The sequence below is a fragment of the Falco naumanni genome, chromosome 9, assembly GCF_017639655.2.
Source record: "Falco naumanni isolate bFalNau1 chromosome 9, bFalNau1.pat, whole genome shotgun sequence".
NCBI classification, from domain to species: domain Eukaryota; kingdom Metazoa; phylum Chordata; class Aves; order Falconiformes; family Falconidae; genus Falco; species Falco naumanni.
Window position 1 is genome coordinate 18,888,395 of NC_054062.1, and position 25,148 is coordinate 18,913,542.

Sequence of the window (25,148 nt, forward strand, 5' to 3'; positions counted from 1 at the left end):
AGTCTGTTTGCTGAAAAGGAATTATGTGTTTATTATTGACTCTGTTGCTCTTTATATGCTCTGTCTTGAATACCCAGGGCATGTGGTTTGATTGGAGACAAACAAAATAAGACACCCTGATGTATGTTTCATTCTCTCAGGTAAAGTACAAGTCTGACTTGAACTGGCTCAGAGGCATTGGCTGGACTCCCCCAGGTTCTCACAAAGTCGAAATGGCAAGAAGAGCTGCTGAGCTGGCGTACATTCGGGAAATGGGATTGCAGTCTGCTCAGTATGGACCTGGAGTTGTAAGTAGAGTAAACTATTCTCACAGATCCCAGCAGCTCTGCTCTCTAGAAGGCAGGCAGGCACACATCCCATATAATGCTTTTGAATGCTCCCTGGAGTCTACAGTTCTTCGCATTATTTGAACAGAATATGCATACTTCCTTCATGAAGCTTTGTTGCTTTGTGTAAACCTTAATTTGAAGGAATTCAAGAGAATTCATCACTGTCATTGCTGACGAATTCCTGTATGGACTAGGAAGTGCCATGGAATAGGATTTACTTATACTGTGGGATGTGTTTCCCTTAACTCTTGGATGTTGTCAGATCAATAGGTGTCCCGGTACGTCCATGGAAAGCAGAAGCAGAGGTGGAAGGGACTCCTTGTACAACTGCCGTTCTCTTTTCCTAATTCCACTGAGACACCGTGTGCTGCCATGTAATCATGTGTTGCCCTGTAACCTCCACTCGCAGCTGTATTGACAGGCTCGGTGTAGACTTCTAACAGCCTAATGTGTGCTGTGGGAGGCTTTTTGCACAGGGGGAATGATCCAGTCTCCTCCATCTCTGTCCAGCTCAAGATACAAGAAATTACAAGCTGGGATCTTCCAGGTTTTTCTTCTCCTTACCTCGACAGGGATGACTCCCAGTTCGCAGTGTCCCAGCACAAGAGGGCAGAAGTCCATGCCTTGTGGCCTCTACAGTTAAGAAGCGTTAAGTTACAATAGAAGAGAAGCTCTGCACTTGAAATGCTTGTTTCATTTAAGTTTTAACTTTGGCAACAAGTCAAACAATAATCCAGCCCAAGAGAAACAGGACATATCCATGGTTTATGTTCGCATCTGAAAAGTTACTCTGGAAATAAATTATAACTATGGTTGAGTAATGCAGGCAGTGGGGACTGCAGGCACTGTCTTCTTAAGCTCTAGGTATGATAATGATCTGATCGTCCAAGGGCAAGCTGCAGGTGTGCAATCCACCTGGAATTTGGGTATTTGCTGGCTTGCTCTTTATTTAGGGCTCAAATTAGGAATTAGGATGTGAACACATTCAGTCCTTTGATATGTATGGTACCTAACCTATGTGAACGGCTCCATTTTTTACACTTTTCCACCTCAGAGGTTCGCTCAGTGCAGGACAGTGATTTAGATTTTGCTCATTTGTTTGCCAGTAGTGGTAATTTTTAATATGTAAGTATTTTTTATAGAATAGTTAAAACCTTCTTCTGTCCACTGGATGTCCTCATAATTTACTTGGGTTGGGTTTGATTTTACAGGACCAATTGGAGGCAGAAGGATCTCGGCAGGTCACAGTCAACCCTGATGCTTCAGAAATTCTGCAAGTCAAGAGAAGGAAAATGCAGCTGTATCAGAAGTAAAGAAAAACATGACATAACACAAATAGATTTTCGTCTTGTCCTGAGAATCCTGTAGCTTTTCCAGAAGCACGATAGATGGCATCTAAAAACTTATTGTTTTAAAAAGCAACCTCAACATTGCAAATTATAACTGATCATTTTATTTTTGTGCAGCTACTTGGTGATTTATCACTGTATGTATTACAGCATCTGATATTTATCTGTAGATATCTGTAGAAGCTGTAAATGAAACTAATACTAGGTGACTGGCAGGCTCAGCTTTGAACTACAGATGAATGAACCGGGTTGGTAGAATATAAAATAATTTGTAATGAATAAATTAGTTGAATTGTTGTGGTTATCGCAATAGGGGTAGCTATTGATAGATTAGGTAGCTGCTTAGAGAAGGTTGTAAACCCTGGAATTCAGATGCAAGGGACATCACTGTTTTAAGGAATTGGCTCTTCACAAACATATCTATTCTTTACACCCTGATTTAATACCAATCCCGTTTTTCAAGTTTCTGTGCAGACTAATTGAGCAAAAATTACACAATTTGACTTTTATGAAACACCAAGAACTATCCAATAGCTTCAGAGCCATACTTTTTTAATGGGATATAATACCCCCTAGGTCTCACCAGTATTGAAGTTAGGCACATATATACCTTTGTAGATCTGGAGCATAAGGAGCTACCCTCTAATCAGGAATAAAGTAGATCATTCCAATATTATTTTGTTCCTTTTTCAATCTGGAACGCATCACTGATGGAATTTGTGGTTATTTACCCTACAGATGTGCTTTTAAAAATAATTCTCCTGCCTGATCCTCTCTCCTCAGATAATTGCAATGGCACAGTCTTGCAAACTTAGGCACATGATTTTTATGTATGTGAAAAATGGTACTGGCTTTAAGAGCACACACCAATAGTTTTAAGGTGTCAGGGTCCAATGACTACAGAAAAAACACACCTTAGACAGGTCATGTCTTCTTAGAGGGGAAGAGTAAATGGCTGGCAGCAGCTGAGCCTGCAGAATTTTCAGGGCTTGAAAAACAGAACTGGAAACATTGGCAACTGTGGCTCTGTTTGGTTTGGGGAAGAACTGGAGTTGGTTTACTTTCTGATCTGTTTTGCTGCAAAATGTGGGCTTATTTCAACTCCCCCCCAAAAGAAAAACAGTCACTGACACACTAGCTAATGCTCTAAGGCTATTTTCAAGGTGGTGATGAAGGATGCCGCATGTAGGCCATCAGAAAATATTGGCAACATTATTGGTTGAAGAGGAGGTATTTGAGGAAATGATAAAAACCAAGCAAATTTCTCAAACTTACCATTTGTTATTCCAAAGCTGTCTGCTAATGAGGTGACCTTGACTCAGACCGAATTTTGGATTTAATCCAACTGAGAAATGTTGTCACCTGGGTATAAACTCCTGGCTTGTTTTTTAACCCACATCCATCACCCCAGCTGACAAGGCCATATACATAGTAGGAGCCATTTTCTACGCAAGTTAGTGGGCCTCCGGAGTCTCCCTGATGAGAAAAAGCACACAAGTATAAAAAACGAGAAGCAAAATGTTAACAAAACCAATAATGTTCCCCTCTCATCATATGGCTTTGAAGCTGTAATCATAGGGTTTTTTTCCTAGCGGATGTACCAACAGATGCTGCTCAATCCCTGAGTAGGCTTGCAGTTCTGGAGACAGGTCAAATGATACCAGGGTTTTGGGATGTAGGTTTTTGTTTGTTCAAGTCTGTGATGTATATCTGACAAGGTCATGTGAAATTTCCCAGGCATGAAAGTACCAGGCATTCAGAGACTGAGTTAGAAAGGTAGAGATGTGATCCTTGGTGCAAATGAAAACACTTGCCTCCCACACCCCTCAAAATTACTTTATTGTGAGCTGGTTGGTCTCAGGTTTTTGTTTTATTGCTGTTTTCTATTGAAAAATGTGCTCACAGTGGTAGTTTGCACCTTAGGAATTGTTGTTCAAACACTTCCCCATCTTAAACAGTACAAATATGAGCTTGCTTCACATTTGCGCTAGCTGTAATGAAAAGAATTAACAACCCTGACTTTCCCTGCGAGTCGTAGCTCTGATAGTGAAAATCAGGTTAGAATTGGTGCTCGTGGCACAGGCCATAATAAAAAGAGAAAAGACAGGCAAGTTTTCAGGTTATTACAACAAACTGCCTCAGAAGCCAAACTTCCCAGGTGAGTCTCTAGCTTCCATCGATCTGCCTGTGGCTGACGGTGACAATATCAGCTCTAGGGGTATACACCTCAAACTGTGCTGAAGAAAGACGACAGGTGTTGAAATACACCGATGGGAGAAACAGACACATATGCAGCACTCTGCCAAAAGTATTACTCTGCACAGCCTGGTTATTTACGCAAAAAATTAGTGTTCAGATACAGAAAAAGCAACAGACCTGACAAGAATCAGCTCTGGGTCTCTGAAGATTTCCTGCACAAAACATGCTTTCATCCAGCACGTGATCATATGCTCTGGGTGAATTGCATTTCCTCTGTGAAATCAGCTTGACATTGGCATCTAACAGCTGACGGGATACTTCATCTATGGGATGTGCACCAAAAAAATGGAGTCAGCTTCCTCCCAATCCTGTTACATGTTGTCTTTGTTCAAAATATAAGCTTGCTTGCCATTTGGAGGGGAAGGGGGAAGGGCAGGGGGGATGCCTGTGCTAGCCTGGGAAGAAAAGGATTATCTGTCTGAAATGATAAGGGTTAGAGTTGGAGCCTGGAAGCTTCACTCAGGACACCGAGTTGTTGCCTGAATAAACGCAAAGTCAGGTATTCAGAACATGGCTCCGATCAGCTCTGTCTGTGTAATCCTGCTTTCCAAAGGTGCTGGTTGTCTGCAGCTCCCATGGGTCCCAATGGGACTTTGAGTTGCTCAGCACTTCTCAGACTGGTGCCATTAGATGTTTTAGTACGCAAGCTAACGAAATAGATGAAACCTGAAAATCATACAATATTTAAGGGCAATGATTAATTACAGTGAATCTAAAGACATAACTTGACATCTAAAGGCAATAGCCAGACCTTCAAAGCACTACATCTGTAGATAATTAAAGGTGGTTTATAAGTTTGGTTCTGCATGAGTTTCAGGAAATATTGCATTTCTGCAGCGATTTCCTGAAATGCTAATAGCTCTGCTCAAAGAAGGAGCCATCTAGTTTGAACACATACAGGGTACTTGATATTCTTTGTTGGGGAAAAAAAAATAAAATCTCCCATACCCTTTTTAAGGGAGACTTTTTATTTGGAACTTTTAAAAAATGTCCATTAAATTCTGTTGGTGCATTCTGATCAAATGAACACACTTGTCTCTTGTGGACTTCAATGAGAGTTACATCAGAAGGGAGAATTTGGTCCTATGTATCACATGAGGCTGTATCAGTCACAAAGCACTAGGACACCTACTGCAGCCTCAGTGACACATTTTCCTTCTGCTGCTTTACAGCAACACATCAATCAGAACATGAGAAAATGCATTTTTCAGAAAATTGCCATTATCTTTTTTTAAGAATAGTAATTTCTCCCCTTAGGATTTACTGCGGGCAAGAAAGGTTTTGGACAGAGCTGGTTGAATTTGAAAAGCTTTGCATTATTTTTTTTTTATTTTTCAGCGCATCTGAAGATCCAGATGCTGCTTCTGAAAAGCTTTATCTGACCCAATGGGCTGGAAATCCATGTGAAAATTCCTGTCTTTCTTGGTCCTGTCTTGAAACACACAAACTATACAAAAGCCTCTCTCGATACCTTCTTGCTTCTATTGCTGGCTGCAGCTGAAACCATGACACGGTGTGTCAGATGGCAGGCAAAAAAAGATGCGTCAGGGATTTTTTCAGAATGCTGAAAGGTTTGGTTGCTCTAGCAGTTGGAAATTTCTGCTAATGACAGGGCTTTAGCTTTCCTTAGTTTTGAACTTCATGTCTTGGTCTCACTAAGTGCCTAGGTCCACGCTTGGGTCTGGCAATTGCTACTGAAAGCACCAGCCCACCTTGCCATGAAGTACCCACCAAAATCCAGCTAGCCCACAAATACCTGTCTCGGTTGCACCCCATCCAGAAATGAAGCAGTCGGTCCCAGCAGGAAAGAAGAAGTCAGGCAGGCACACTGTTTTCACATACTTTGTTTCCACTGCACAGTGACCATCAACTGGCTTCAATTTAAGTAGTGCTGGAAAGAAGATAAACAACACAAAGTGTCTGTAGCTAATTTTAATGCCTAACCATCGTTACCAGTCTGTGGCACAACTATGGCAAAGCTGCACATACTTGATGTTCTGTTTGCACTACATGCCAGACCTATCCCTGTTGTTTTGCTCCTCCCACACAGTGACCTCTGCCTGCCCATCACGATCCACATCCCAAAGCTCCAAACGGGTTTAACCCACAATTTGGCCTCATTATTTCCAGAAGATAGTCTCGATGGGAATTTTACATTGACTTTAGCTGGAGAGAGGAGCGTCAAGCAACTGAGGCTGGAGGTGAACCACAGGAATATTCAACAGAAGCGATTTACCGATATCATTGTGTGGGATACCATCCTTCTCTTTGTATTTGGAATGTACAATGATCTTCTCCACATCAAATATTTGCTCTTGATGCTCTCTCTTCTTGAGGTTTTGCTTTCCAAGGACTACTTGGAGATTTTCTGCTGGTTGTCTGGGAAAAAAAAAAAGAAAATTACATACAGACATTGTCTATCAGTGGTGGTGAAAACCTGCACCTTTAGTATCAGGAGGTCAAGATATTGCCCTCTGTCATAGAGCATGGCCACAAGATTTCCTGAGGTCATTACAGGAGGGCTTAGACAGGGAAGCAGTGGCATCAGACGATACATGTGCTCTTAACTTGTTGCAATCATGAAATAAAATGTTTTAAAGCCACATAAATATGGTTTCCTTTGCATTTCAGGGCAAAGTGGTAGTGTGCACACAGTCTATTACTGTGACCGTGATGATGAGCAGCAACACAGGGAGCCATGAGAGCACAAGTCCTTGCCACTGTCTGGACATACTTAAAATCATGTGTTCTGGAATGATCTCCAGAGTGTAATTTACCAGTTTGAAAGGATGGTGGTTTCTAACCTATTCAACAAAAATGTTGAAGGAAAAGTCATATTCTAAGCTCACTGGCACATGAACATAAATTTTTGGCTGTTCTGGGCATCTCAATTATAATGCAAACATATGATGTTGCTTATGGTAGGTATCCCAATATCCCCTGAAGTTTTCATAGAGTCCTTCTTTCATACATTACAAAACCTTGTTACTTTCCTCCTTTTTTCCTCTTGCACAACTATTTTAGCTCATTTTAGAGAGTGTGTGTGTGTGTGTAAGTTTCATTTACTATTCCAGCAAGCACCATTTTCAAGTCTATATATATTTTCATGTATGCGTTCGTTTTTTTCGCATACATATTTTTCTTTAATTTGATTCCCAACGATCATTTGGATTCCAAACCGTCTGTAATAACCATCCTGATTTTCATATGTTTATCCACACTAGGCACAGGACATGCACCTACTCAATGCAGTGCCCAGCAGTCAGGACCCAGCACGGTTTAATCAGCACTCCACCACAGAAATGTCTGCTCCTTTTTGAAGTCTTCATCTGCAGAGATGCCATCCAGGGATGTTTGCCAGCTGTAGTCTTAGCTCCACCATAAATTCTCTTGACAGTTCTTTGAATTTCTGGTTGTCCGCATATTTTGAACATTTCATTTGATCCAGGTGGGTCTGTTGGGCTGTCTGTTGGCCATGGGCTCTCTTCAGCTGCATTGGAAGAGACAGCAGATGTACAATGCAGACATAATATCAGACTGGAGGTGTTAAGTAATAGGGGGTCACCTGCTGCTCTGGACCAGCTACACGCTGCCAAGCAGCTCACTTCTAATTCTTTACCTGTTCCTGAGCAGGGTGAAATGTCACAGAAGTCCCATTCTACTTTGTGGTTTTTTCTGATGTAGCACCAGGGTTTTTCATCCTCATCGGGACTCCTGAAGGGAACGGTTAAGAGTGTCAGCCAGCAGGGATGGATAAATCTCCACAAAACCTGTGAAAGAGCTGAGATGCTTAGGGGAGCAGCCTCATGCTCCCATATGACAGCCAAACTTCCAAAGATATTATTTCATAAGATTTGACAAAGAAGGTGCCTGAGATAAGAGAGTGGAGCTTCTGCCATTTTACTCTCCCCATACCTATTTTAACCTTGAGAAAAATGAAGAAGAGATTCAGGGAAGTGAGGGCTGCTTCTGGAAGGCCCACATCAGTAGGGAATGTCCCTTTAACATCCTGGTTTTTCATGAACAAGCAGTGTCTAGAAAGATGTGAGGTCTTAACACCACCAGTTTGCCAAACTCATGAGCAGTTTGCTCTCAGTGCTCTCTGATACAGACCTTTATAGTTGCCTCACCAAAATGTTACCTGCAGAAGTTATGTTCACCAATGCCATAAGCGTCGGCATCCTCCATAAAGGCATTAATAGTGTAGTCCAAGAGAAGATGGGAATTCCAGTGCAGGCAGGTCTTGCCATTTGCTGCTTGGTTCACTTTTCCTCTGTACTCAGAGGAGGCCTCTCCATAACAGTCATCCGGTCCTGCAGGAAGCCAATGCCAATATGAAAATAACTGTTATGTTGTTCCTTGCCCAAAGTGTTTCCTCTTCCTTCCCTTCCTTGCCCTATGTTCACTTTACAGAGGATCATACTGGGTCATGTAATGATATCCCTTATCCTACACAGGCCAGAAACAGGGGTATTTGTATATGTATAAACAGCATCTGTCCGGCTTGAAGAGTGATTGACTTCAAATGCCTGAAACCTCTTTGCATGGTAGAGCCCCAGCGGCAAAGAGGTGTCTTAATGCCAAAGGAGAATCTCTCTGCCAGTGGCACAGCCAAGAAATGGTATCAGCAAGATCAGAGGGAGGTGGGCACAGAGCTGCTGTCATGCTAGGGCAGTGGATGTGCCAAAAGGAAGGCTGTGGGGTTGTGAACCTAACCTGTAGAGGTGGTGGAGGAAAAGTCACCTGCAATGTAGCAGTACGTGGAGTCTGAAGTGCAATCAATTTTTAAAAGAGAAAGAAACAAATCCTTCTCATTGGAAACGTGTGGGATGTGTGCCCATGGTGGCTGCAGGAGTCAGCTTCTTCCTCCGACACTCTCCCCAAGGAGGCCGGTGCCCTGGGCGCAGTCAGGTGCCGGGACGGTATCAACCAGCCTGGCTGCAGGGGGAAGCCAGACCCTGGCTGCCTGGAGGCTTCGCCCCCACCCTTCCCCCCAGCGCTGTGACATACCGATCTCACAGAATCTCCCTCGGAAAGGTTCAGGGCACTCGCAGGTGAATTTTGATCTGATTCTGTGCCGAATGCAGGTGCCTCCGTTTTTGCAAGGATTTGGCCTGCACGGTGAAGATGCTGTCAACATGGAAAACACAGAAGAGCCTTGTCACTCTGCTAAATGCTGTACAGCCACTCTCACACCCGATGGAAGCCGGGCAGAGCTCCCACATAGCCTGTTGGCTTTGAGTTCTTACGAACTCGAAAAATGTTTAGCACTGGGGGGTTTACCGGTGACTGAACCACCACCCTGTAAGTCAAACGTGACTCCTCACTGACCAGCCCCACGGACGGGAGCTGGAGCAGACTCAGGCTGGATGACCAGGGTGGAGGTTTCCCACCACTGACTGGCCATGGTGAGGACACATTCGCCGTGCTGTGTGTGTGTCCGTCCACCCCCCCCCTCCCAGGTCACTCGGTGTCCTGCCGAGTGCTCACCTTGTCGGCAGTCCGGTGAGTTGTAGGGGTGGTTGCAGCTGCACTGAAAATAAGGTGGGGTTAATGTAATCAGGCAGTCTCCCCTGTGGCACCTCTTCTCCAAACACATGTTCTTCACTGTGGAAAACAGGGACATGAGGATCATGGGAAGACACGCTTTCTCCTGATGCTCCAAGGAGGCTTTAATTTAGCAAGCGTGGACTTGGGATTTCCCTTATTGTTCACAGTATCTACGGCAAAAAATCTACAGGATCGATGAGCAGCTCCCTGCTGCTCACCTGGCAGGGGATAGAGGAAGGCTTTCTGCTCACCTGAAGCTCATTTTACTATATACTGCTTTAGACAGACCTTGGTCTGGACGCAGAGCTAAGTGTGAGACCTATGGACGTGACTGTGGTGGGCTGTCAGAACCTGCAGCCCAACCAGCAGTGGGTTTATAAAGCCCAGTGTTTGCTTCCATTGACAGAGCTGTAAGAGCAATATTAGGGGCCAAAATAAGGAGTGTAAGTTAGCAAAAGAGTGTTCACCTTTCTCACATGTAGTCCCAGCATATGGCTCGGGGCAGAGGCAGCTGAAGCGGCTTCCTCTGTTCTCACACTCACCGTTGTTCTTGCAGGGGTTGGAGGAGCACGGGTCTGCCAGGGCAAGGATGGAAATTGTTTAGTTTGACTCAGCTTCTCCACCTCTATCACCTGCTTTTTCTTTTATTTTCTGACTGCAGAAGGCTTCCTTCCCAGGCACAGCATCCCATGTATCATGTGCCATGCTTCTGCATCAGCTCATCAGCCACAGGAGCAGCTATGAGTTGCTGCAGAGCATATTGCAAGCCGTAACAGTTCATGGCTTCAGGTCTGCAGCTCCTCAGCTTCCTTTGCCACGTCTATGATGGAGTGGTAACGGGGCTAGTCCCTTCCTTTGCTCAGGGACAGATTTGCCTCTATGGCAAAATCTGAGGGCCAGAGCTGGCCCTGGGCATCTGCCTTCATGCACTTGGTGTGGAGGTGTCTGGATTTGGCATTGCCAATGGTTGCAATGCGGCACTAGAAGTCCTCTGGGTGGCTACCGCTCCAAGGGAGCAGGCACCTACTGAGAGTCACTTGAGTGCTGCTCCTTACACCATGCTCAACTTCTCCACTCCAGGCTGCCAGGAGCAATTGGTATTGGGGACAGCCATACACCAGCTCTTTCTTTGCACCAGGGAATAACCTAGGGGATGTTACAGGCAACTTCCCTGTCTCTCCTTTCATGTTCCCTGAGCAATCTCAAGGAGCCTTTCCTATTCTCCTGAAGTTTGGAAAAATAGAAAAAGAAAAGAAAAAACCCTGCAACTGAGAAAAGGAGGAAGAAAAAAAAACCAGACACCAAACCTGCTCTACATTTCGTTCCCAGCATAAATACAGAACATATATCCCATGAAAACAGCAATTACATCTTACAGTGTCTATAGACAAATAAGCCTGTGCTTTTTTTTTTTTTTTGTAGTAGCAATCAGAAATGTTCTGCATGATCAGAATCCATCCTGTGAAACCCGGAGATAAAACACAGGCTCCTTACAAGAGAAATACAAAGGAGAACACTGCAAACGATCCTCCTAACTCATCCCTTTGATGCAGGCATTTTGAGAGCAGGCTGGCAGCCGAGGCCTGCCATGCTCATGCTGCAAGCACAGGATTGGGATTTTACCCCTTCCTCTCCTCCCTGCCCACCCCTCAGAGGTACCTTTTTTAGTATCACTGTAGCCAAAAAATGACTCAAACCAGTCAGGGTCTTCTGAGAACTGCTGCTGGAGGAAGGGCTCCTGCTCTGGCTGCGTGTACTCATCGTAGTACTCGTACTCATCAGCCTCATCTGCGGCGAGGGGTGAGAAGAGGGTGGAAAAACAGAGGGATTACAACTGCTAGAAGGAGAGAAGGTGTGAAAGAAGTTATCTTCCAGGATGGACAGTCTTTTCCTCCTTCAGGTTGTTTAGGATGCCACTGGGTCTAAAGTTCATATCACCTTGAGGACCAAAGGTGCTGTCCAGCTCTTGCCTGCCGTGGGCAGAGCTCACCCAGCGCGGCCACCCCTGAGCTCCGCCAGCCCCAGCTCTGCCCTCGCCGCAGCTCCCACGGGGTGCTGGGGCCCTGGCTGCCCGGTCGATGGCAGCCGGGACCCCCAGAGGGGACACAGGCAGAGCCTCTGCAGGCAGGGGCACGTGCCCCCCGCGTGGCACCATGGCCAAGGAAGATGCTGATGGCTGTTACCTGCACAATGGGAAAAGGAGATTTAGACTCCTACAAGAAGCAGGGATTTTCTTTGTCCAGCTGTTTCGATCACCAGCATCACCGCTACTGCAGGGCAAGGCAAGACCCTCACCGGCACGCGGGTGCCTGCTCCATGTCGGGACGTGGAAACCCATTTTGAGGGAAATTGGAGGGGAGTGAGGGCCCAAGGCACCTGTCCCCCTACGCGACCCCCTGCCCACAAAACCCCTTTTGCGGAGCGAGGGCTCAGCGCATCAGACCTGTGCTGGAAGCCCGTCCCCCAGAGCCTGCAGCCCCCCAGCAGTCAGCGTCCTGCCCGGGAGCCCGGCGCAGGCGGCACCCGCAGCTGTGCCAGCCCGCGGTTGTGGGGGTCGGCTGATTAAAGTGGGCTGGCAGCTCCTTGCGTGGGTACGGCAGCTGACAGTGGAAGCCACTCCGCTGTTTCAAAGACAAACTATGGTAATGAGCAAAGCTATGCTACGTACAGAGACATTTTAAAAAGCTCTCCCCTAGGGCCGGACCGATGGCCCCATGGATAATGCTCTGCCTTGAACTGATTATCGACTGCATTATCTTAGTTTTCTCTCCTCATTCATTCGCTTGCAGCCTTTATCTTTATTCTTTCTTTGCTTCTGAAAAAAAAAAAAAAAAAAGAATTTCCACTTTTGTACAATGGGTGTTTTATATTTCATATTAAAATAGAACCGTCTCTTTTTCTTCTTTTTTTTCCTACATGCCAACTCTCATTTCTCACCAAAAAAAAAAAAAAAAAAAAAAAAAAAAAAAAGAGGAAAGTTTCACCTCATTTATTGCTATGTCAAGTCAAGACTCCTTTTCCTCAGCTCATTATTTCCACAGGAGCTGAGTCTCGACAATGTGCAAGTGTTGCAGAAGTGTGTGCCTTGCTGAGGAACAGAAGGATCTCGCTGGAAGATAAGGACATTGTCTACAGTGAACAAAATTAAATTTAATGTGATGTAGTTAAGAAAGGAAAACAAAAAGAGGGTTTTGCCTGAAATGCAGCCTGCAAGCTCACTTTGTCAGAGGGGAGAATTTGCAAGCAGACTTGAGTTTGAGGGGATCATTTCAAGGAGTCTAGGTTTGTTTCCCCTGTTTATCTTCAAAATCTTAGTGGGGAATATTGGCTTTTATTCCACAGACGCTTTCAAGAAGTATTCTGAGGGATGGGGTAGCCTTTCTAACAGAAAAATATACTATATGCTAAAAGTTATGAAAGATGAACAGGGGAGTTATGGCTGCCAAAGGCAGACTGCAAACATGCCCAGCATGCTTTACAGGCTGGTGAGAACTGCCTTGAGTCAACAGAGGAAAAACAAGTGCTCTGAATGATCACAAAAAGCTGAGCCACTGTAGAAGCACCTACCATGGTTTTTAAGCCAACTGCTCAGTGTAACTATGGTGTTAAGAAATGAATATACTGTCACTTCATTTTGTAACATTGGCATCATTTCTTAGCAATGAATTGTTTATTAGCAACACTTAGGAAATTACTTGTTGACCCACAATTGACTATTTTAAGTGCATCTCTGCGGTAAAACCCAAGCTGGCCAAGATGCAATTCCTGTTTTGCAGGATATCTGCTTCTGGCAGCTCTGCAAAGTAGAGGAGCACAAATCTCCATTTGCACTGACAGGGCAGATGACCCTTGGGAAGTTTTGGGACAAGCTAATGTATACCTCAGGCCAATTTGGCACCCAGCAGCCCTCAAGGAAGGCACTTGTGGGTGGCCAGGGCTGAGGTCATGCAGGTGACATTGAGCAACCCCCTTGTGGGCTGGTAATTACCATTAGAAGAAATTTTATGACCAAACCATGGAGTTAAGGGTGCATGTGGAATGGGCTGGGAAGACAACAGCAAACGCTTTTGGGTACCCTGTCTCACTGTGAGAGCAGTGGGAGTCAGGAAGCTGAGCTGCCTGGCCAGGAGTCCAGCCAAGGTGACGTGAACATGCAGCCGACGTGAGAAATCACCAGCGTCCCTGCCTTCTCCATCGCCATCCCTCTTTATGAAACTGTGAAACAGGAATAGCTTCTATGGGTCACGTGAATGATGCTTCTATCTCCCAGCTACTCCATGTCCTCCCAAACTGCATGAAGCAGTGAGCAACAAAGAACAGAAAACCCCGACTTGGGTACATGACATCAAACTAAAAATGTCGTCTTATTTATCATAGCTTCGACACTAAATAACTATTTGGCTTCCACATCTCTTACTTAAGAACTGCTCCCATTCCATTTTTTTAATTATTCATAACAAGCCATAGGTTTAGTAAAGCAAAAACAACACTATTTTTTTATCTGAGCACATAATTAATGCACAAAGTCTGATATACTGCTTGATTTAAACATATTACTAAATCAGAGTGTTCGTTCTTTGTAAGTGCTGGAAAACCTTAACATGCTTAAAAAAGCAGTGATCTGACATTTGTCACTGAAAAGTGACTATTACATGAAATTAAATTAGACATCCTGCATGCAAATTTTCAAAGAATAACTTTCCTCTGTGTAGTACAAAAAAATCCCCCCATAATTGATAGGCAGAGATTGACTTTTAAAGCTTCAAATCAGCTTTGAGGTCTGGGTGATCTTTTAAACTACTCAAGCTTTCATCTGCAGTTTTTCACATTGCCAAGAGCTGTCAATCAAGCAATGGATTTCTGATCAATATCCCCTTGTTCATTAGCTTACACAGGCTCTCTGTTATGGAGAGAACAGATATCCCAACACCGGTAGTCACACTGTTTTCAAAACCTTCACTGGATCAAGTCATGACTAATGTTCCGAGTGAGAAAGTGATGCATTAGGATGCCATTGAGTGACCTGAATGGCCAGGTAACTTTGTTGGACTGCAGTTGTCAAGATGAGTGATGTGCAAAGTTAAAGCCTATTGCCAACACACATCAAGAGCACCAGAAAGGACCCAGCGTTTATTCAAGCTCTCTGAACCTCTGGGGATTGACTGAAATCTGGCCTCATTTAAGCAGGATGAGTTTTTCCACCACCTTTCTAAATACTTTTTGTCTCCAGCTCTGAGAATAATGTCATGTTATTTTGATGAGGCTGAAATCCTGACTGTATTTTAAATAATGAGATGTCCCCCATCTAGTTCTGCAGAGACAACCTCACAGTATTTCCTCCTTTCCACACGGGCTGTGGCTGGGAGTATCTGTGGCTTCAGATAGAAATTGCAAAAGAAGTGAGACCAGCTAACCACAAAGCCAGCGAGCCTTTCACAAAGTTTGGTGGCTGCTGCTTAAAAGCAGATTTACGGCACCTTTTCCTTGGAGGGGCGGGTGCTGGGTGAAAGCGGGCGATGACAGCTGAAGGAGTGGGGACAGCTGGAGGGTGGGGAGTGGGAGAGTGCCGGGGCAGTGGATGCACAGAAGTAAGTACCAGAAAGCACAAAGGAGGGAATGAATTAAGAAATGGTGAAAGTGATACTCTACTATCAAAAGGCAAATCAACCAGTTTGCACAAGGCTTGTGCATAAAGCACAAAGCCGCACACTCAGCTCTGTGGCCAGATACTTGCAGAAGCCAAATACTGAGTTCAGATACACAAATAATTTGGAAATTTGTTTTCTGCACACATCTTGTTAGAAGAGCAGCATTGATTTGGGGAAAGAAGCAGTGCTTTATGAGCTACAAGTCTGCTGGGCTTGCAGGTTTGACCTGGAAGCCAAAATGCCACCGGAATGAACAGGAATGCAGATGAATAATGAGTGCATAGTAAAAGCCACACTTTTTTTGCAGGAAAATGAGCAAAATTAATGCAATACTTTGTTAGTTATAAATTACAAACTCATGTCTAAGAGTCACTGAAAACACTAAAAGGAGGAGCAGGGCATAAATATTAAACATCAATAAACCCATAATCTTCTATGTGAACCAAGCAGGCTGCGAAAGGATGTACAAATCCTCACACAATCTACACATCCTCACACAACATTCATCACAGCTTTTCCCTTATCAACATCTTGATGCTACATAGTCTTTAACAATTTTTTACTTGCATGAGCTTGTAAACACTTTTTGAACATTCTTTCACTTTGGACAAATCCTTGCAGAAATAAGTTCCACAGTCAGTTGTAAGCTGCAAGGGAAAGTTACCCTTCGTTCATTCGACCTTCAATTTTCATGCACAACTGGACTCCTTATTTATCCTTCTGTGAGGTTTGCAGCCCAGCACCATGACCTCTCCTCCAGCCTGTGACTCACTGTGTCACCCATGGGTCCCCAAAGCTGGGTTGAGCACATGAAGCCACAGAGTGGCAGAAAAGTCTTGGCTTGGAAGAGAGCTGTGAGTTACAGGTGTGGTCTAGGAGTACCCCATGATCAGCTGCAAACTGGTGCTGCTGCTGCACCTCTGTTTTGGGGTTCAGTGCGCCAGACATGCTCCTTGCTGGGACCCAATTCAGCGCTGCCTCCTGCACTGACATAGAGCACATGTGGGGGTCTGCAAGTGCTCACCGTATTACTTGTCCAAAGTCAAACCGACTTTCTACTTGATCACAAGCCTTATTACGAGCTCAGTAAACCTGTACATGAAGTTAATAAAATTCAGTACAGGGCACTAGCAAAGGCTTTTGATGGGCCAGGTTGCCAGCCTCTCAGTTTTGTATGCAGAAGTTAAAATGAAGAAATTGAAACCACTTACCGCGCAGCAGGTCAGCCAGGAAAGAGAAATGGGAAGCCTGCATGAGATAAAAAAGGGCAGAGAGTCAGTTTCTGGAAAAACAAAAGGCATCATGGAGCTCAGTGTGTGGCACAAAGTTTCTGTTTGCTGAACATCCAGATAAGCCTGTTACCCAGTTCGGAGCTAACTGGGTTGGATTTTAAGAGCTCTTTCAAAAGATTAACAGGATGTCTTAAAACACCCATCGCTCCCGACAACCTACTTGGGAGCTCTGGCTTTTCTGAGCATCCAGCCTAAGCAGCTGGGCTGGTGTGCTTTGGGAGAAATCTGTCCTGAATGAGTTAAATCACCTGTTTGCTTATTAAGTGACCGAGCACTGACTGTTTGTCCAACTTCTCCGAGATACCGACAGAGGCCACGCTCCAGCCGGCTGCCAAAGCCGGAGGCTGGGACATGCTCGGGCAGGGCAGAGCGGAGGTCAGGCAGCGCAGCGCAGCCGGGACCCTACGCCTGGTGCGGCTGGTGGGATCTGGACCTCCAAGCTGGAAGGCTGTCAACAACCCTTGGATGGAGGAGAACATTTCTGGCACTTCCTGTGAGGAAATGCCATGTGTCTGACCTCTGACGTGGGGCTCCAGCCTTTCCTGTTTGGCTCATATCAAGGGCAAGCAACAAAAAGGAACAGAAGAAGGAAAACAGCTCTCAGCCTTTAAAGAGTGCGAGTGAGGTTCGTCTGAAAGGAGACACACTGACTCCATGCTGGGACGCATCCCCTGCGTGACGATTTCAGCTTGCTTTCCCTCTCGCTTTAAATCCCAGCTGCGGACAGGATTACCTGCCTGTGACAAGAATACATGTGCTAACAGTTGGTGGAAAGAAGGAAATTTGGAACTGCTATTCCTCATCCTTCACATGATTTGTCAGAGGAAAATGTGTTTCAAAATGACTTAACACACGTAATAGACAGCATACATGCACACACACTCACACAGGATTATTATGTGCACCTACACATTGCTACAGATACAACCAACTGTAAACACTCACCCTGTTTAGTTGTGCATTATATATAGAAATGATATATAAAAGAGTAGCATTCTCAGCTAACACTGGTTGTGGCTAGGAACAAAAGCAATGAATAAGAAACAACCCTCAAAAAAACCTCAGAACTCACACTTGTGAATATTAGCTGGAATACATAAATGAGTTCTTGCTTCAGGCACGTTTGCATCCCTCTTGTGTTTGAGCCAGGGAGAACAGACACACTCCAGCTCTCCCCTTCCCACGGACTCAATCTGAGCAAGAGCCCCTTTCCAGGTGCTCTTAAGTGAGCCACACACACACGCACACACACACACACACACACATACCCACACCCACCCCTAAATCCTTTGCAGCTGGAAGGACACACACGCTCACACAATTGCCCCTCCTGACTGAGTGCAGGGATGATGGTAAATGAGCAGGCTGTAAAAGCTCTGCCCTTGGTGTGTGTGTTTCTTGAGTGCAGGTACAGGCTTTGTCAGATCCTTTGCCAGACCACAATGGAGACTGTATAAAGAAAAGGACTAATTGCTCCATTTACAATTACTGGTCATGTTCATCCATAAACACAGACCAAAACAAACCCTGCAAGTGTACTCCTTTCTTTTGGAGGAAAAGATGAAACAAAGAACATGGAAGCAGCAATGGGAGCAGCGTGAAGCAAGAAACATTTTGTCTCCCTCCCCAGCCCTGTGGTGCTGTCTGCCTGATGAGGTTGGAAAGGGTTTGAAGGCAGAAGGGTCTGACTTCAGCCAGGTTGCTCCTGCGCTGAGGGCAGCCCTTGGCACCGCATGGGAATGCTGGAGGGCTTCAGCCCAGGCTGAGCGAGGTGCAGGATGTGACTACATCATGCTCTTTTGTGCCTCAGTTTCCCCCAGCTGTAGAGCAGAGGTGATAGTCTCACAGTGCCCAAGAGGATAGCTCATACACCAAGAGAAGAAGAAAGATGAGAGACCTAGCACTTTGCTATGCTACTTTCTTTTCCAGGTTATGCACCTGGCCCTCCCATCCAAGCACTCCGGGGGCAGAGCTGACTACAAAAGTGCAGATACCCTAAAATCCCTCTTGCAATATACTGGTGCCCTAGAAACTGTGCAGCTTTCCAGTAGCATCCTTCAGAGCCGGCAGTGGCTTGTACTCTAGCATGGCTGAGTCCCACGTTTTAATTCCTGCTTTTGGATGAAAGCCTCTATCTGCTGCCACAGTACAAACGTCACTGGAAACAAAGCTCCTGGAGCACCTGGCGCAGGGAGATCCAAGAGTCAAACCCAATCTTTACCATAAGGCTCCAGTGTCCCATTTTGTCCTGGAGCTTTTCCCCTCATCATGTACCTGTCACAAGCTGCAGCAGCAGAGCCACAGGGGACAAACTTCCCGTCAGAGCTGACCTCTCAGTGTGGAGGCTTTCATCCTCCCTTCTGGGGTCCACTGGACCACTCATCAGACCACACTGGTTGTGATGCATTTTCACCCCTGCTAACCAGTGCAGGGCCAAATTTTAGCCCTTTGGCTCCCTGCATTGAAGCCTTCCATGGTGGCGTGCAGCAAAGGAGGGAGAAGCACTTGCCTCCTTCCCTCCAGCCTGCTTGAGCTTGCCCTTTCCTCCATGCCAGGAGGGGATGCAGGATGCAGGACGTGGGGTGCAAGGTGGGGATGCAGGGTGCAGGACGTAGGGTGCAAGGTGTGGGATGCAGGATGCAGGACGTAGGGTGCAAGGTGTGGGATGCGGGATGCAGGACGTAGGGTGCAAGGTGTGGGACGAGGGATGCAGGACGTAGGGTGCAAGGTGTGGGATGCGGGATGCAGGATGTAGGGTGCAAGGTGTGGGATGCGGGATGCAGGATGTAGGGTGCAAGGTGTGGGATGCAGGATGCAGGACGTAGGGTGCAAGGTGTGTCATGCGGGATGCAGGACGTAGGGTGCAAGGTGTGGGATGCGGGATGCAGGATGTAGGGTGCAAGGTGTGGGATGCGGGATGCAGGACGTAGGGTGCAAGGTGTGGGACGAGGGATGCAGGACGTAGGGTGCAAGGTGTGTCATGCGGGATGCAGGAGGCTGTTAGGAGGGGCCACAGGCTGGGGGAGGCGGGGGGGTGTGGTGTGTCCAGGAGGGGTCTGCGGGGGGTCTGCAGGAGGAGGGGCTGCAGGGAGGGTGCAGGCAGGGGCAGTGAAGGCAGGGCCTCCTGCCTGCCGTGCCGTATTTGCTGATGGCCAGCAGAGGAGGATCTTGTCCTTCCGACGAGGTGCAATGCTGAACCCAGAGAGGAAGAGAGGAGCAGGATTCAAACAAAAGGAGGAGGGGGCCGGGGGGGGGGGGGCGGGGGCGGGGGGGAGAGAAGAAATTAGGCTGCGGGGCTGGTTTCACCAAACATTCGCCTTACTGCAGCTCGACACCGATACTTTGTGTGCTCTCTCAAGAGGGAATAAAATCGCTGGATCCTATTCATAGCAGGTCCACAGAGACGGGGGACGAAGCTGGAAGAATTTGCAGAGAGCAATTTTAAATTTTATTACTTTAGGCTCATAAAAAAGAAACTCTACACACACACACACAAAAAAAAAAAAATCTGGGAGAGACATTTTATATGGGTACCGGTGCATTGCTGAATGTGAAGCCGAGTACATTTATAGGGCTCCTAGAAAAAATGGTGGAAAACTGGCTGAAATTCGAAATATCCTAATTTCACCTGACCTTTGTTGTTTGTTGTCATCATCGTAATGATTAGCACTTCACTAACTTTGTTTCTCCAAAGAACCATCAAAACTTTGCAAATTAGGCTTTGTACCAAGGTTATAAGCTGCAGATACATGATACTCTCCATTTTTCCATTTCAACTCCTCAAGGAAAGAGACTAATGAAATGTAATAGATTTCAAACAGTAATGCCAGAATCATGCTTTCTTGGTCTCAGAACAGAATCCTACTGCTCTCTCTCAGACAAAAATGTCCAGTTAATCTCTGGCAATTCTTTCTGAATAAAGACAGGAAGATTTGACCCCAAATTCAAGGGAAATTATTTACAGCTGCCAAGGGCATTCTGCAGTTGAACTGTTTATTGTGCCTTTGGTACATTCGCTACCTTTTATTACAATCAAAATGAATAATTAAAACACAAAAGCAGGTGAAAAAAACAGGCAGCACAAAGGTGACAACCCAGGGTTAGGCTGTGAATCTACATATGTGCAAAACAGAAGTCATTCCAGAGAAAACAGTGTAGCTACTCAAGCTGGCACGACAGACTAGCAAAAGGGATGAAAACTACCTCTGCAGATGTACACACTTTGCAACAAAGCACTACAGGAGTTCAAGCATTAAACTACGTTGGTAGGAATTGACGTGTTCCCTTAATTGCACTAAGTTGTGCAAATTCTCCTGCAACTTGTCACAAAGTGGCCTCCACAGCAGAAAAACAAATATTACCCCTTTCATTTGCTCCTCTGTACAGTCACAGCTTTGCAGCTGAGAAGGAGGTGGGATGGGGATGAGCTGGAGAACAAGGATGGATATTTGATCAACTTCCATCCACAACTGACATAAGGCGTGAAGGAGCCATGAGGGCAGACACAACTACTGCCTTTTCGTAGTGAACCCCTTGATCCCGCTGACAGCTCTCAGTGGGAACCTTTGTCTGGGCTTCTAGCCAAAGGAGGAGGGAATCGACAGTTCTGATGCTCTTACAATCGGCCAGATTTTTGCCTGCAACCATCTTGGGTAGTGACAGTCTTTGAACTTCAAGGGAAAGTGGCTTTTCCAGCAATGACATTGTATTTCTCAGCCAAGGCCACCGTTGCACTATAATGAAAGCAGGGCATATTATCATCTGGAGCACACATGCAACATGTTGTATTTTTAGCCTGGGAAACCATCCTCTGAAAGGATTCCACCAAGACCTCTGAGGTCTTCACCTCTCTACTAGCAAGACACCTCCTGCCTCCACAGTGAACTGCAACATGTGCCTCAGAGTGAATGACATGATCCTTATCGACCGGTCCCAAGGTACCCAGATAAGTTTACATCTAAAGTCTTTATTTTGCTGACTATTTAGTCGTGAACCTTTCCCGTGGTAGCACCTGATACTAAACCCACAGGGATCCAGGAAAAAGCGAGAGCCCTCAGAGGTGCTGCTGAAACCAGCTTGGTTCTCTGCACAGGCGTTACCCGCTCCTGTTTTCCAAGAGATCAAAGTTTCCAAATTAATCTTTGCACTGTAAGAGATGGCCTGGTGGCAGCTGGCTGTTTTTAAAGTTGCTCGCTGGTGGATGAGGCATGCTTGTGCTCCCAGGTGGAAAAAGGGGTCAGCCTTGCATGCCACAGCAAGGGGAAGCTACACAATCTGTTTCACGGGGGCTGCAGGAGCTGGCTCGTCACACTAACACGAGTGCGCTGCGCTATCAAACGCTTTCCCAGCCAGTGCCGGGCATGCAGGTTATCCTGCTAGACTTAAAGCTTATGCAAAGTCATTAAGTCCCTTTAGTTACACGGGATATCAACCTGCATGCTTCAGGGCATAAGCTGATTGCCTTGGGGGGTCAGCGAGGAACGCTTCCCTCTTGAGAGCACTTCGCTGGGGGGTGCTCCCAGGGCTTTGCTGCTTTCCTGCTGCGCCAGGCAAATTTAGGTGAGTGCTGCAGAAGGGCAATGCACCTGGTGGGCCACAGATCTGGAAGGACTTGACAACATTCACTTTTTTTTGCAGTGATCGGTTGGCGACGCGGTGGAGCATAAAGCCCTTGTGTCAGTGGTGCAGCACTGGACAGAGGGTGAGGGGAGCAGGGGTATTCGTTTACTACAAGAATAGATCCGTTGGTGGGTAGAAAAGGATGCCAGACAGAGCTGCCTTTGGGACACCCTAAAATATCGGTCTCCAAGCACCCGAGGTGAGGAAAGACCTGTACTACTGGTAGCAGTTTCCTACCTGCTATGGGCTGACTAGGAGACAGGCACCGATGATAATTTTTCTTTGCAATTATTTGATCTTCATGTGATACTATAATCCTTCCCTTTCTGCTACTAAGCACACTTGGTTATTGGACTAGTCATGGCTAGTGACTTCAAAATACTCGCCATCACAACTAAGCAAACAGCAGTACCCTGAAATTCCTAAATATTCAGTGAAGAACCACCTCTGCTGCTCTGCCCCCAGCATGTCTTCCTCTCTGCTGCCAGGGGTGTCAAGTTTGCAGGGAACCTTGATATGACAAAAAAGCCTGAACTGAACCTCTGTTCATTTAAAAATCACTTTTTTTTTCCCCTATAAGCATGTGCCCAAGCACTTTAGAGCATTGTTAAATGGGAGCTGCAGCCTGGTCTGTGAGCAGTTTCATCACCGGAGTGTTGTGGGATCCAACTCAGTCTTGTCCTGTTGCAGATTTCTCTAGCCCAACTCAGCACAACGTTTAAGCATACCATTTAAATCTATGTGTATTTCAGGAAAGTTGCTTCAATACAAATCTGAGTAAGGAGGGATACACAGCTGAATTGCACAACGTGCTGCAGCAGAGCTCTTTGGATTTCTCTTTGGCTACGTAAGGAATACTTAACAATACAATACCTTATGGCAGGCACATTTCTACTACAGTATCTTGCTGAGCAAGTGTAATTGAAAGTCAACACCACCATCATACACCACCCCCCAACCTGAGAAGACCTGTCATGTCTGAAGACAATCTGTGGTATAGTTGCATCATGTATGCTAAAATAAAGGACCAAATTTTGTTCTCACTTGCACCCATCATGCAGCTTGATGCCGTCTATGGAAATCGTTTGGATTCATGCAGGTGAAACCAGTTTCTTTTCAGGTAATAAAAAAGAAGTGAATGGAATTTTTTGCCTTAGGGTCCTGTTCCAAATCTGCCAGATCCATGAATGTCTGAGTGCTTTCCCATTCTATTTTGACCAACTCGATATGAGCTACTGCTTAAATCTGCATTTGACTTCTGCTGTGTATCTCCAATAATATTTATTAATCGGAGTGTCACTTATAAAAACTCCTAAAACCATGCTTGAATAAAAATGAGAATTATGAAGGTAGATAGTTTTGGGAAAGGATGGAAATAGGAATTTAAGGGTCTTTTTCATGGTTTCAGCAAAGTGAAAAATCTCCTAATTTTTCATTCAAACTATATTGGTGTAACTTTTTCTTTGGAACAAATCATTAAGGCAAAAATGTCCTCTCGTAACATGTTTGTCATGCAATGGTCACATCATGGCCACTCGTTCCCCTCTTTTTTTTCTGGGATCCATGCCAAGTGCTAAGCCAGAAAACCTTGTTATATTAATTATGAAGAAAAAACATGTTTTATTAAAAACTAGCCTGCTGAATATTCTGTCGTGCTGCTTTTCAGTGACAGCAGAATTGCTTTTGCATTTTAGCAGTGTTAATGAATTTTCAGGGGTGGGGAGAGTTATGCACTACATTTTCCACAGCAATATTTGAGTGAAGTCAGATTAGGATTGTCAAAGCTAATGAATCAATCTAACGCTTAGGACTAGTTAGGAAAAATCTGTGCAAGAATTCGTGTTGTCTAAGACTGCACCTACGTCTTCCTCATTGAGTATGAATTAACACAACCAATTCATTATGAGCTTATTTATATTAGATTGCGTTCCCACAATGTCTGTAAAACTGGCATTGAACAACCCCAGAGCTGATCCCCTCAGTAAGCGGCCACATGTACTGGTGGATCAAGTGTGCCATACCCACTGCTGTCAGAGGATAGATAGCTCTGATGATACACTAATTAACAAATACCTATTGTGTCGCAAAAATCACCGGTTGCAAATTCACTGAGCTCTTCAAAAAGATCTATAACCTATTAAATCTCCTCACTATATATTTTTCCCAAAGGACTCAATTTAAACGTGTCAACATCTGAAATTTTGCAACGCATGTCAGTAAATAAGAACCTGCACACACAGGAACATCATTAGGAAAGCAGGGGTTTGAAAGAACCTTGAATTCCTTCATGAGAAAATCTACTTGCTTGCAATGCTTAGAGGAACAGAAAAAATGTTTTTTAAACCAACTTTTAACTTTGCTTTGGTTACGAGTCGCTCTTTCAGTCTTCTTTAAAGAGATGAATAGGTTTGGGAAAGTCTATCAAGCTCTGCCGGAGCAGGGCTCTGGCCATCTCTAGCTGTGTTGAATATTTTGCCATTAACCTTCCTTCCATGTTGGTGCTGATGACAATTCAGCCATCCAAAACACATGGCTGGGCTAAATTTTACCTTTGACAAAAGATGGTGCCAAATTGCCAAGCCAGTGCATACCCTGACCTGTTTAGTCGGGTACCTAGTCCCTTCAGCATGAAGATGAGCTGCTCATGCTGCATCCCAGTGGTGTGTGGGGTCTCCCAGTGCCCAGGGCCAGGGGAGCGACTGCCCTCCCCCGCGCACACCCTGGGAAGCAGGGTGGTCACCCAGTGCACCCAGACAGGTCGTTCCTTGTCGCTGTAGGTATCTGCTCCAAAAACCCCACAGGGCTTCCCTCTTACGCAGCATTTACTTGAGCACCTCAGTGTCCTGAAATGTGAATACTCAGCTAAATGCTCCTCTGGCTGCCCGGGAAGGGCTCGGCAAGGAGCAGAGCTGGCAATGGCAAGAACAGCAATATAAAAACATACTCACGCACAAATGTATGTTCCCTAGGAGAATGACCAGTGGAAGAACCTGAAGGGTAAAAGCACTGTTCACCATCCTTATGCTCGTTTTTTCTTGAAATTAGCTTTTTCTTCTTGCCTACGTTTTTTCAGATAAGCCACAATCATTCGAGGGTGAGCTA

The 25,148-nt window shown here is 45.5% G+C and overlaps 2 protein-coding genes and 1 long non-coding RNA gene across 4 annotated transcripts in view; 2 read left to right on the plus strand and 1 right to left on the minus strand.

Moving 5' to 3' along the window:
• The window catches only part of LOC121093783 (nebulin related anchoring protein), a 53,876-nt gene extending 50,935 nt beyond the window's left edge, over positions 1 to 2,941 (plus strand). Inside the window, exons 41-42 of the mRNA XM_040606638.1 lie at positions 141 to 287; positions 1,541 to 2,941. Coding sequence (XP_040462572.1) covers positions 141 to 287; positions 1,541 to 1,642 — 249 coding nt within the window. The 3' untranslated portion in view covers positions 1,643 to 2,941. The remainder of the gene's footprint in view (positions 1 to 140; positions 288 to 1,540) is intronic.
• On the minus strand, positions 7 to 25,148 carry HABP2 (hyaluronan binding protein 2). Of its 2 annotated transcripts, XM_040605388.1 has the most exons (14): positions 24,995 to 25,148; positions 16,347 to 16,383; positions 11,147 to 11,275; positions 9,955 to 10,062; positions 9,428 to 9,544; positions 8,948 to 9,067; positions 8,079 to 8,250; positions 7,557 to 7,651; positions 7,181 to 7,427; positions 6,174 to 6,316; positions 5,694 to 5,828; positions 4,055 to 4,200; positions 2,954 to 3,154; positions 7 to 1,600 (listed from the first exon to the last, which is right to left on the minus strand). In XM_040605388.1, exons 1-13 carry the CDS (start codon positions 25,061 to 25,063, stop codon positions 2,978 to 2,980), a joined length of 1,695 nt encoding a protein of 564 aa, XP_040461322.1. In that variant the 5' UTR covers positions 25,064 to 25,148; the 3' UTR covers positions 7 to 1,600; positions 2,954 to 2,977. The 2 variants fall into 2 exon arrangements, with proteins under 2 accessions (XP_040461322.1, XP_040461324.1); XM_040605390.1 differs by lacking the exons at positions 16,347 to 16,383; positions 24,995 to 25,148 and adding an exon at positions 12,156 to 12,284.
• LOC121093355 lies at positions 19,729 to 23,689 on the plus strand. The gene is made up of 2 exons (XR_005829555.1): positions 19,729 to 21,364; positions 22,065 to 23,689. It is a non-coding gene; the product is annotated as an uncharacterized LOC121093355 (long non-coding RNA).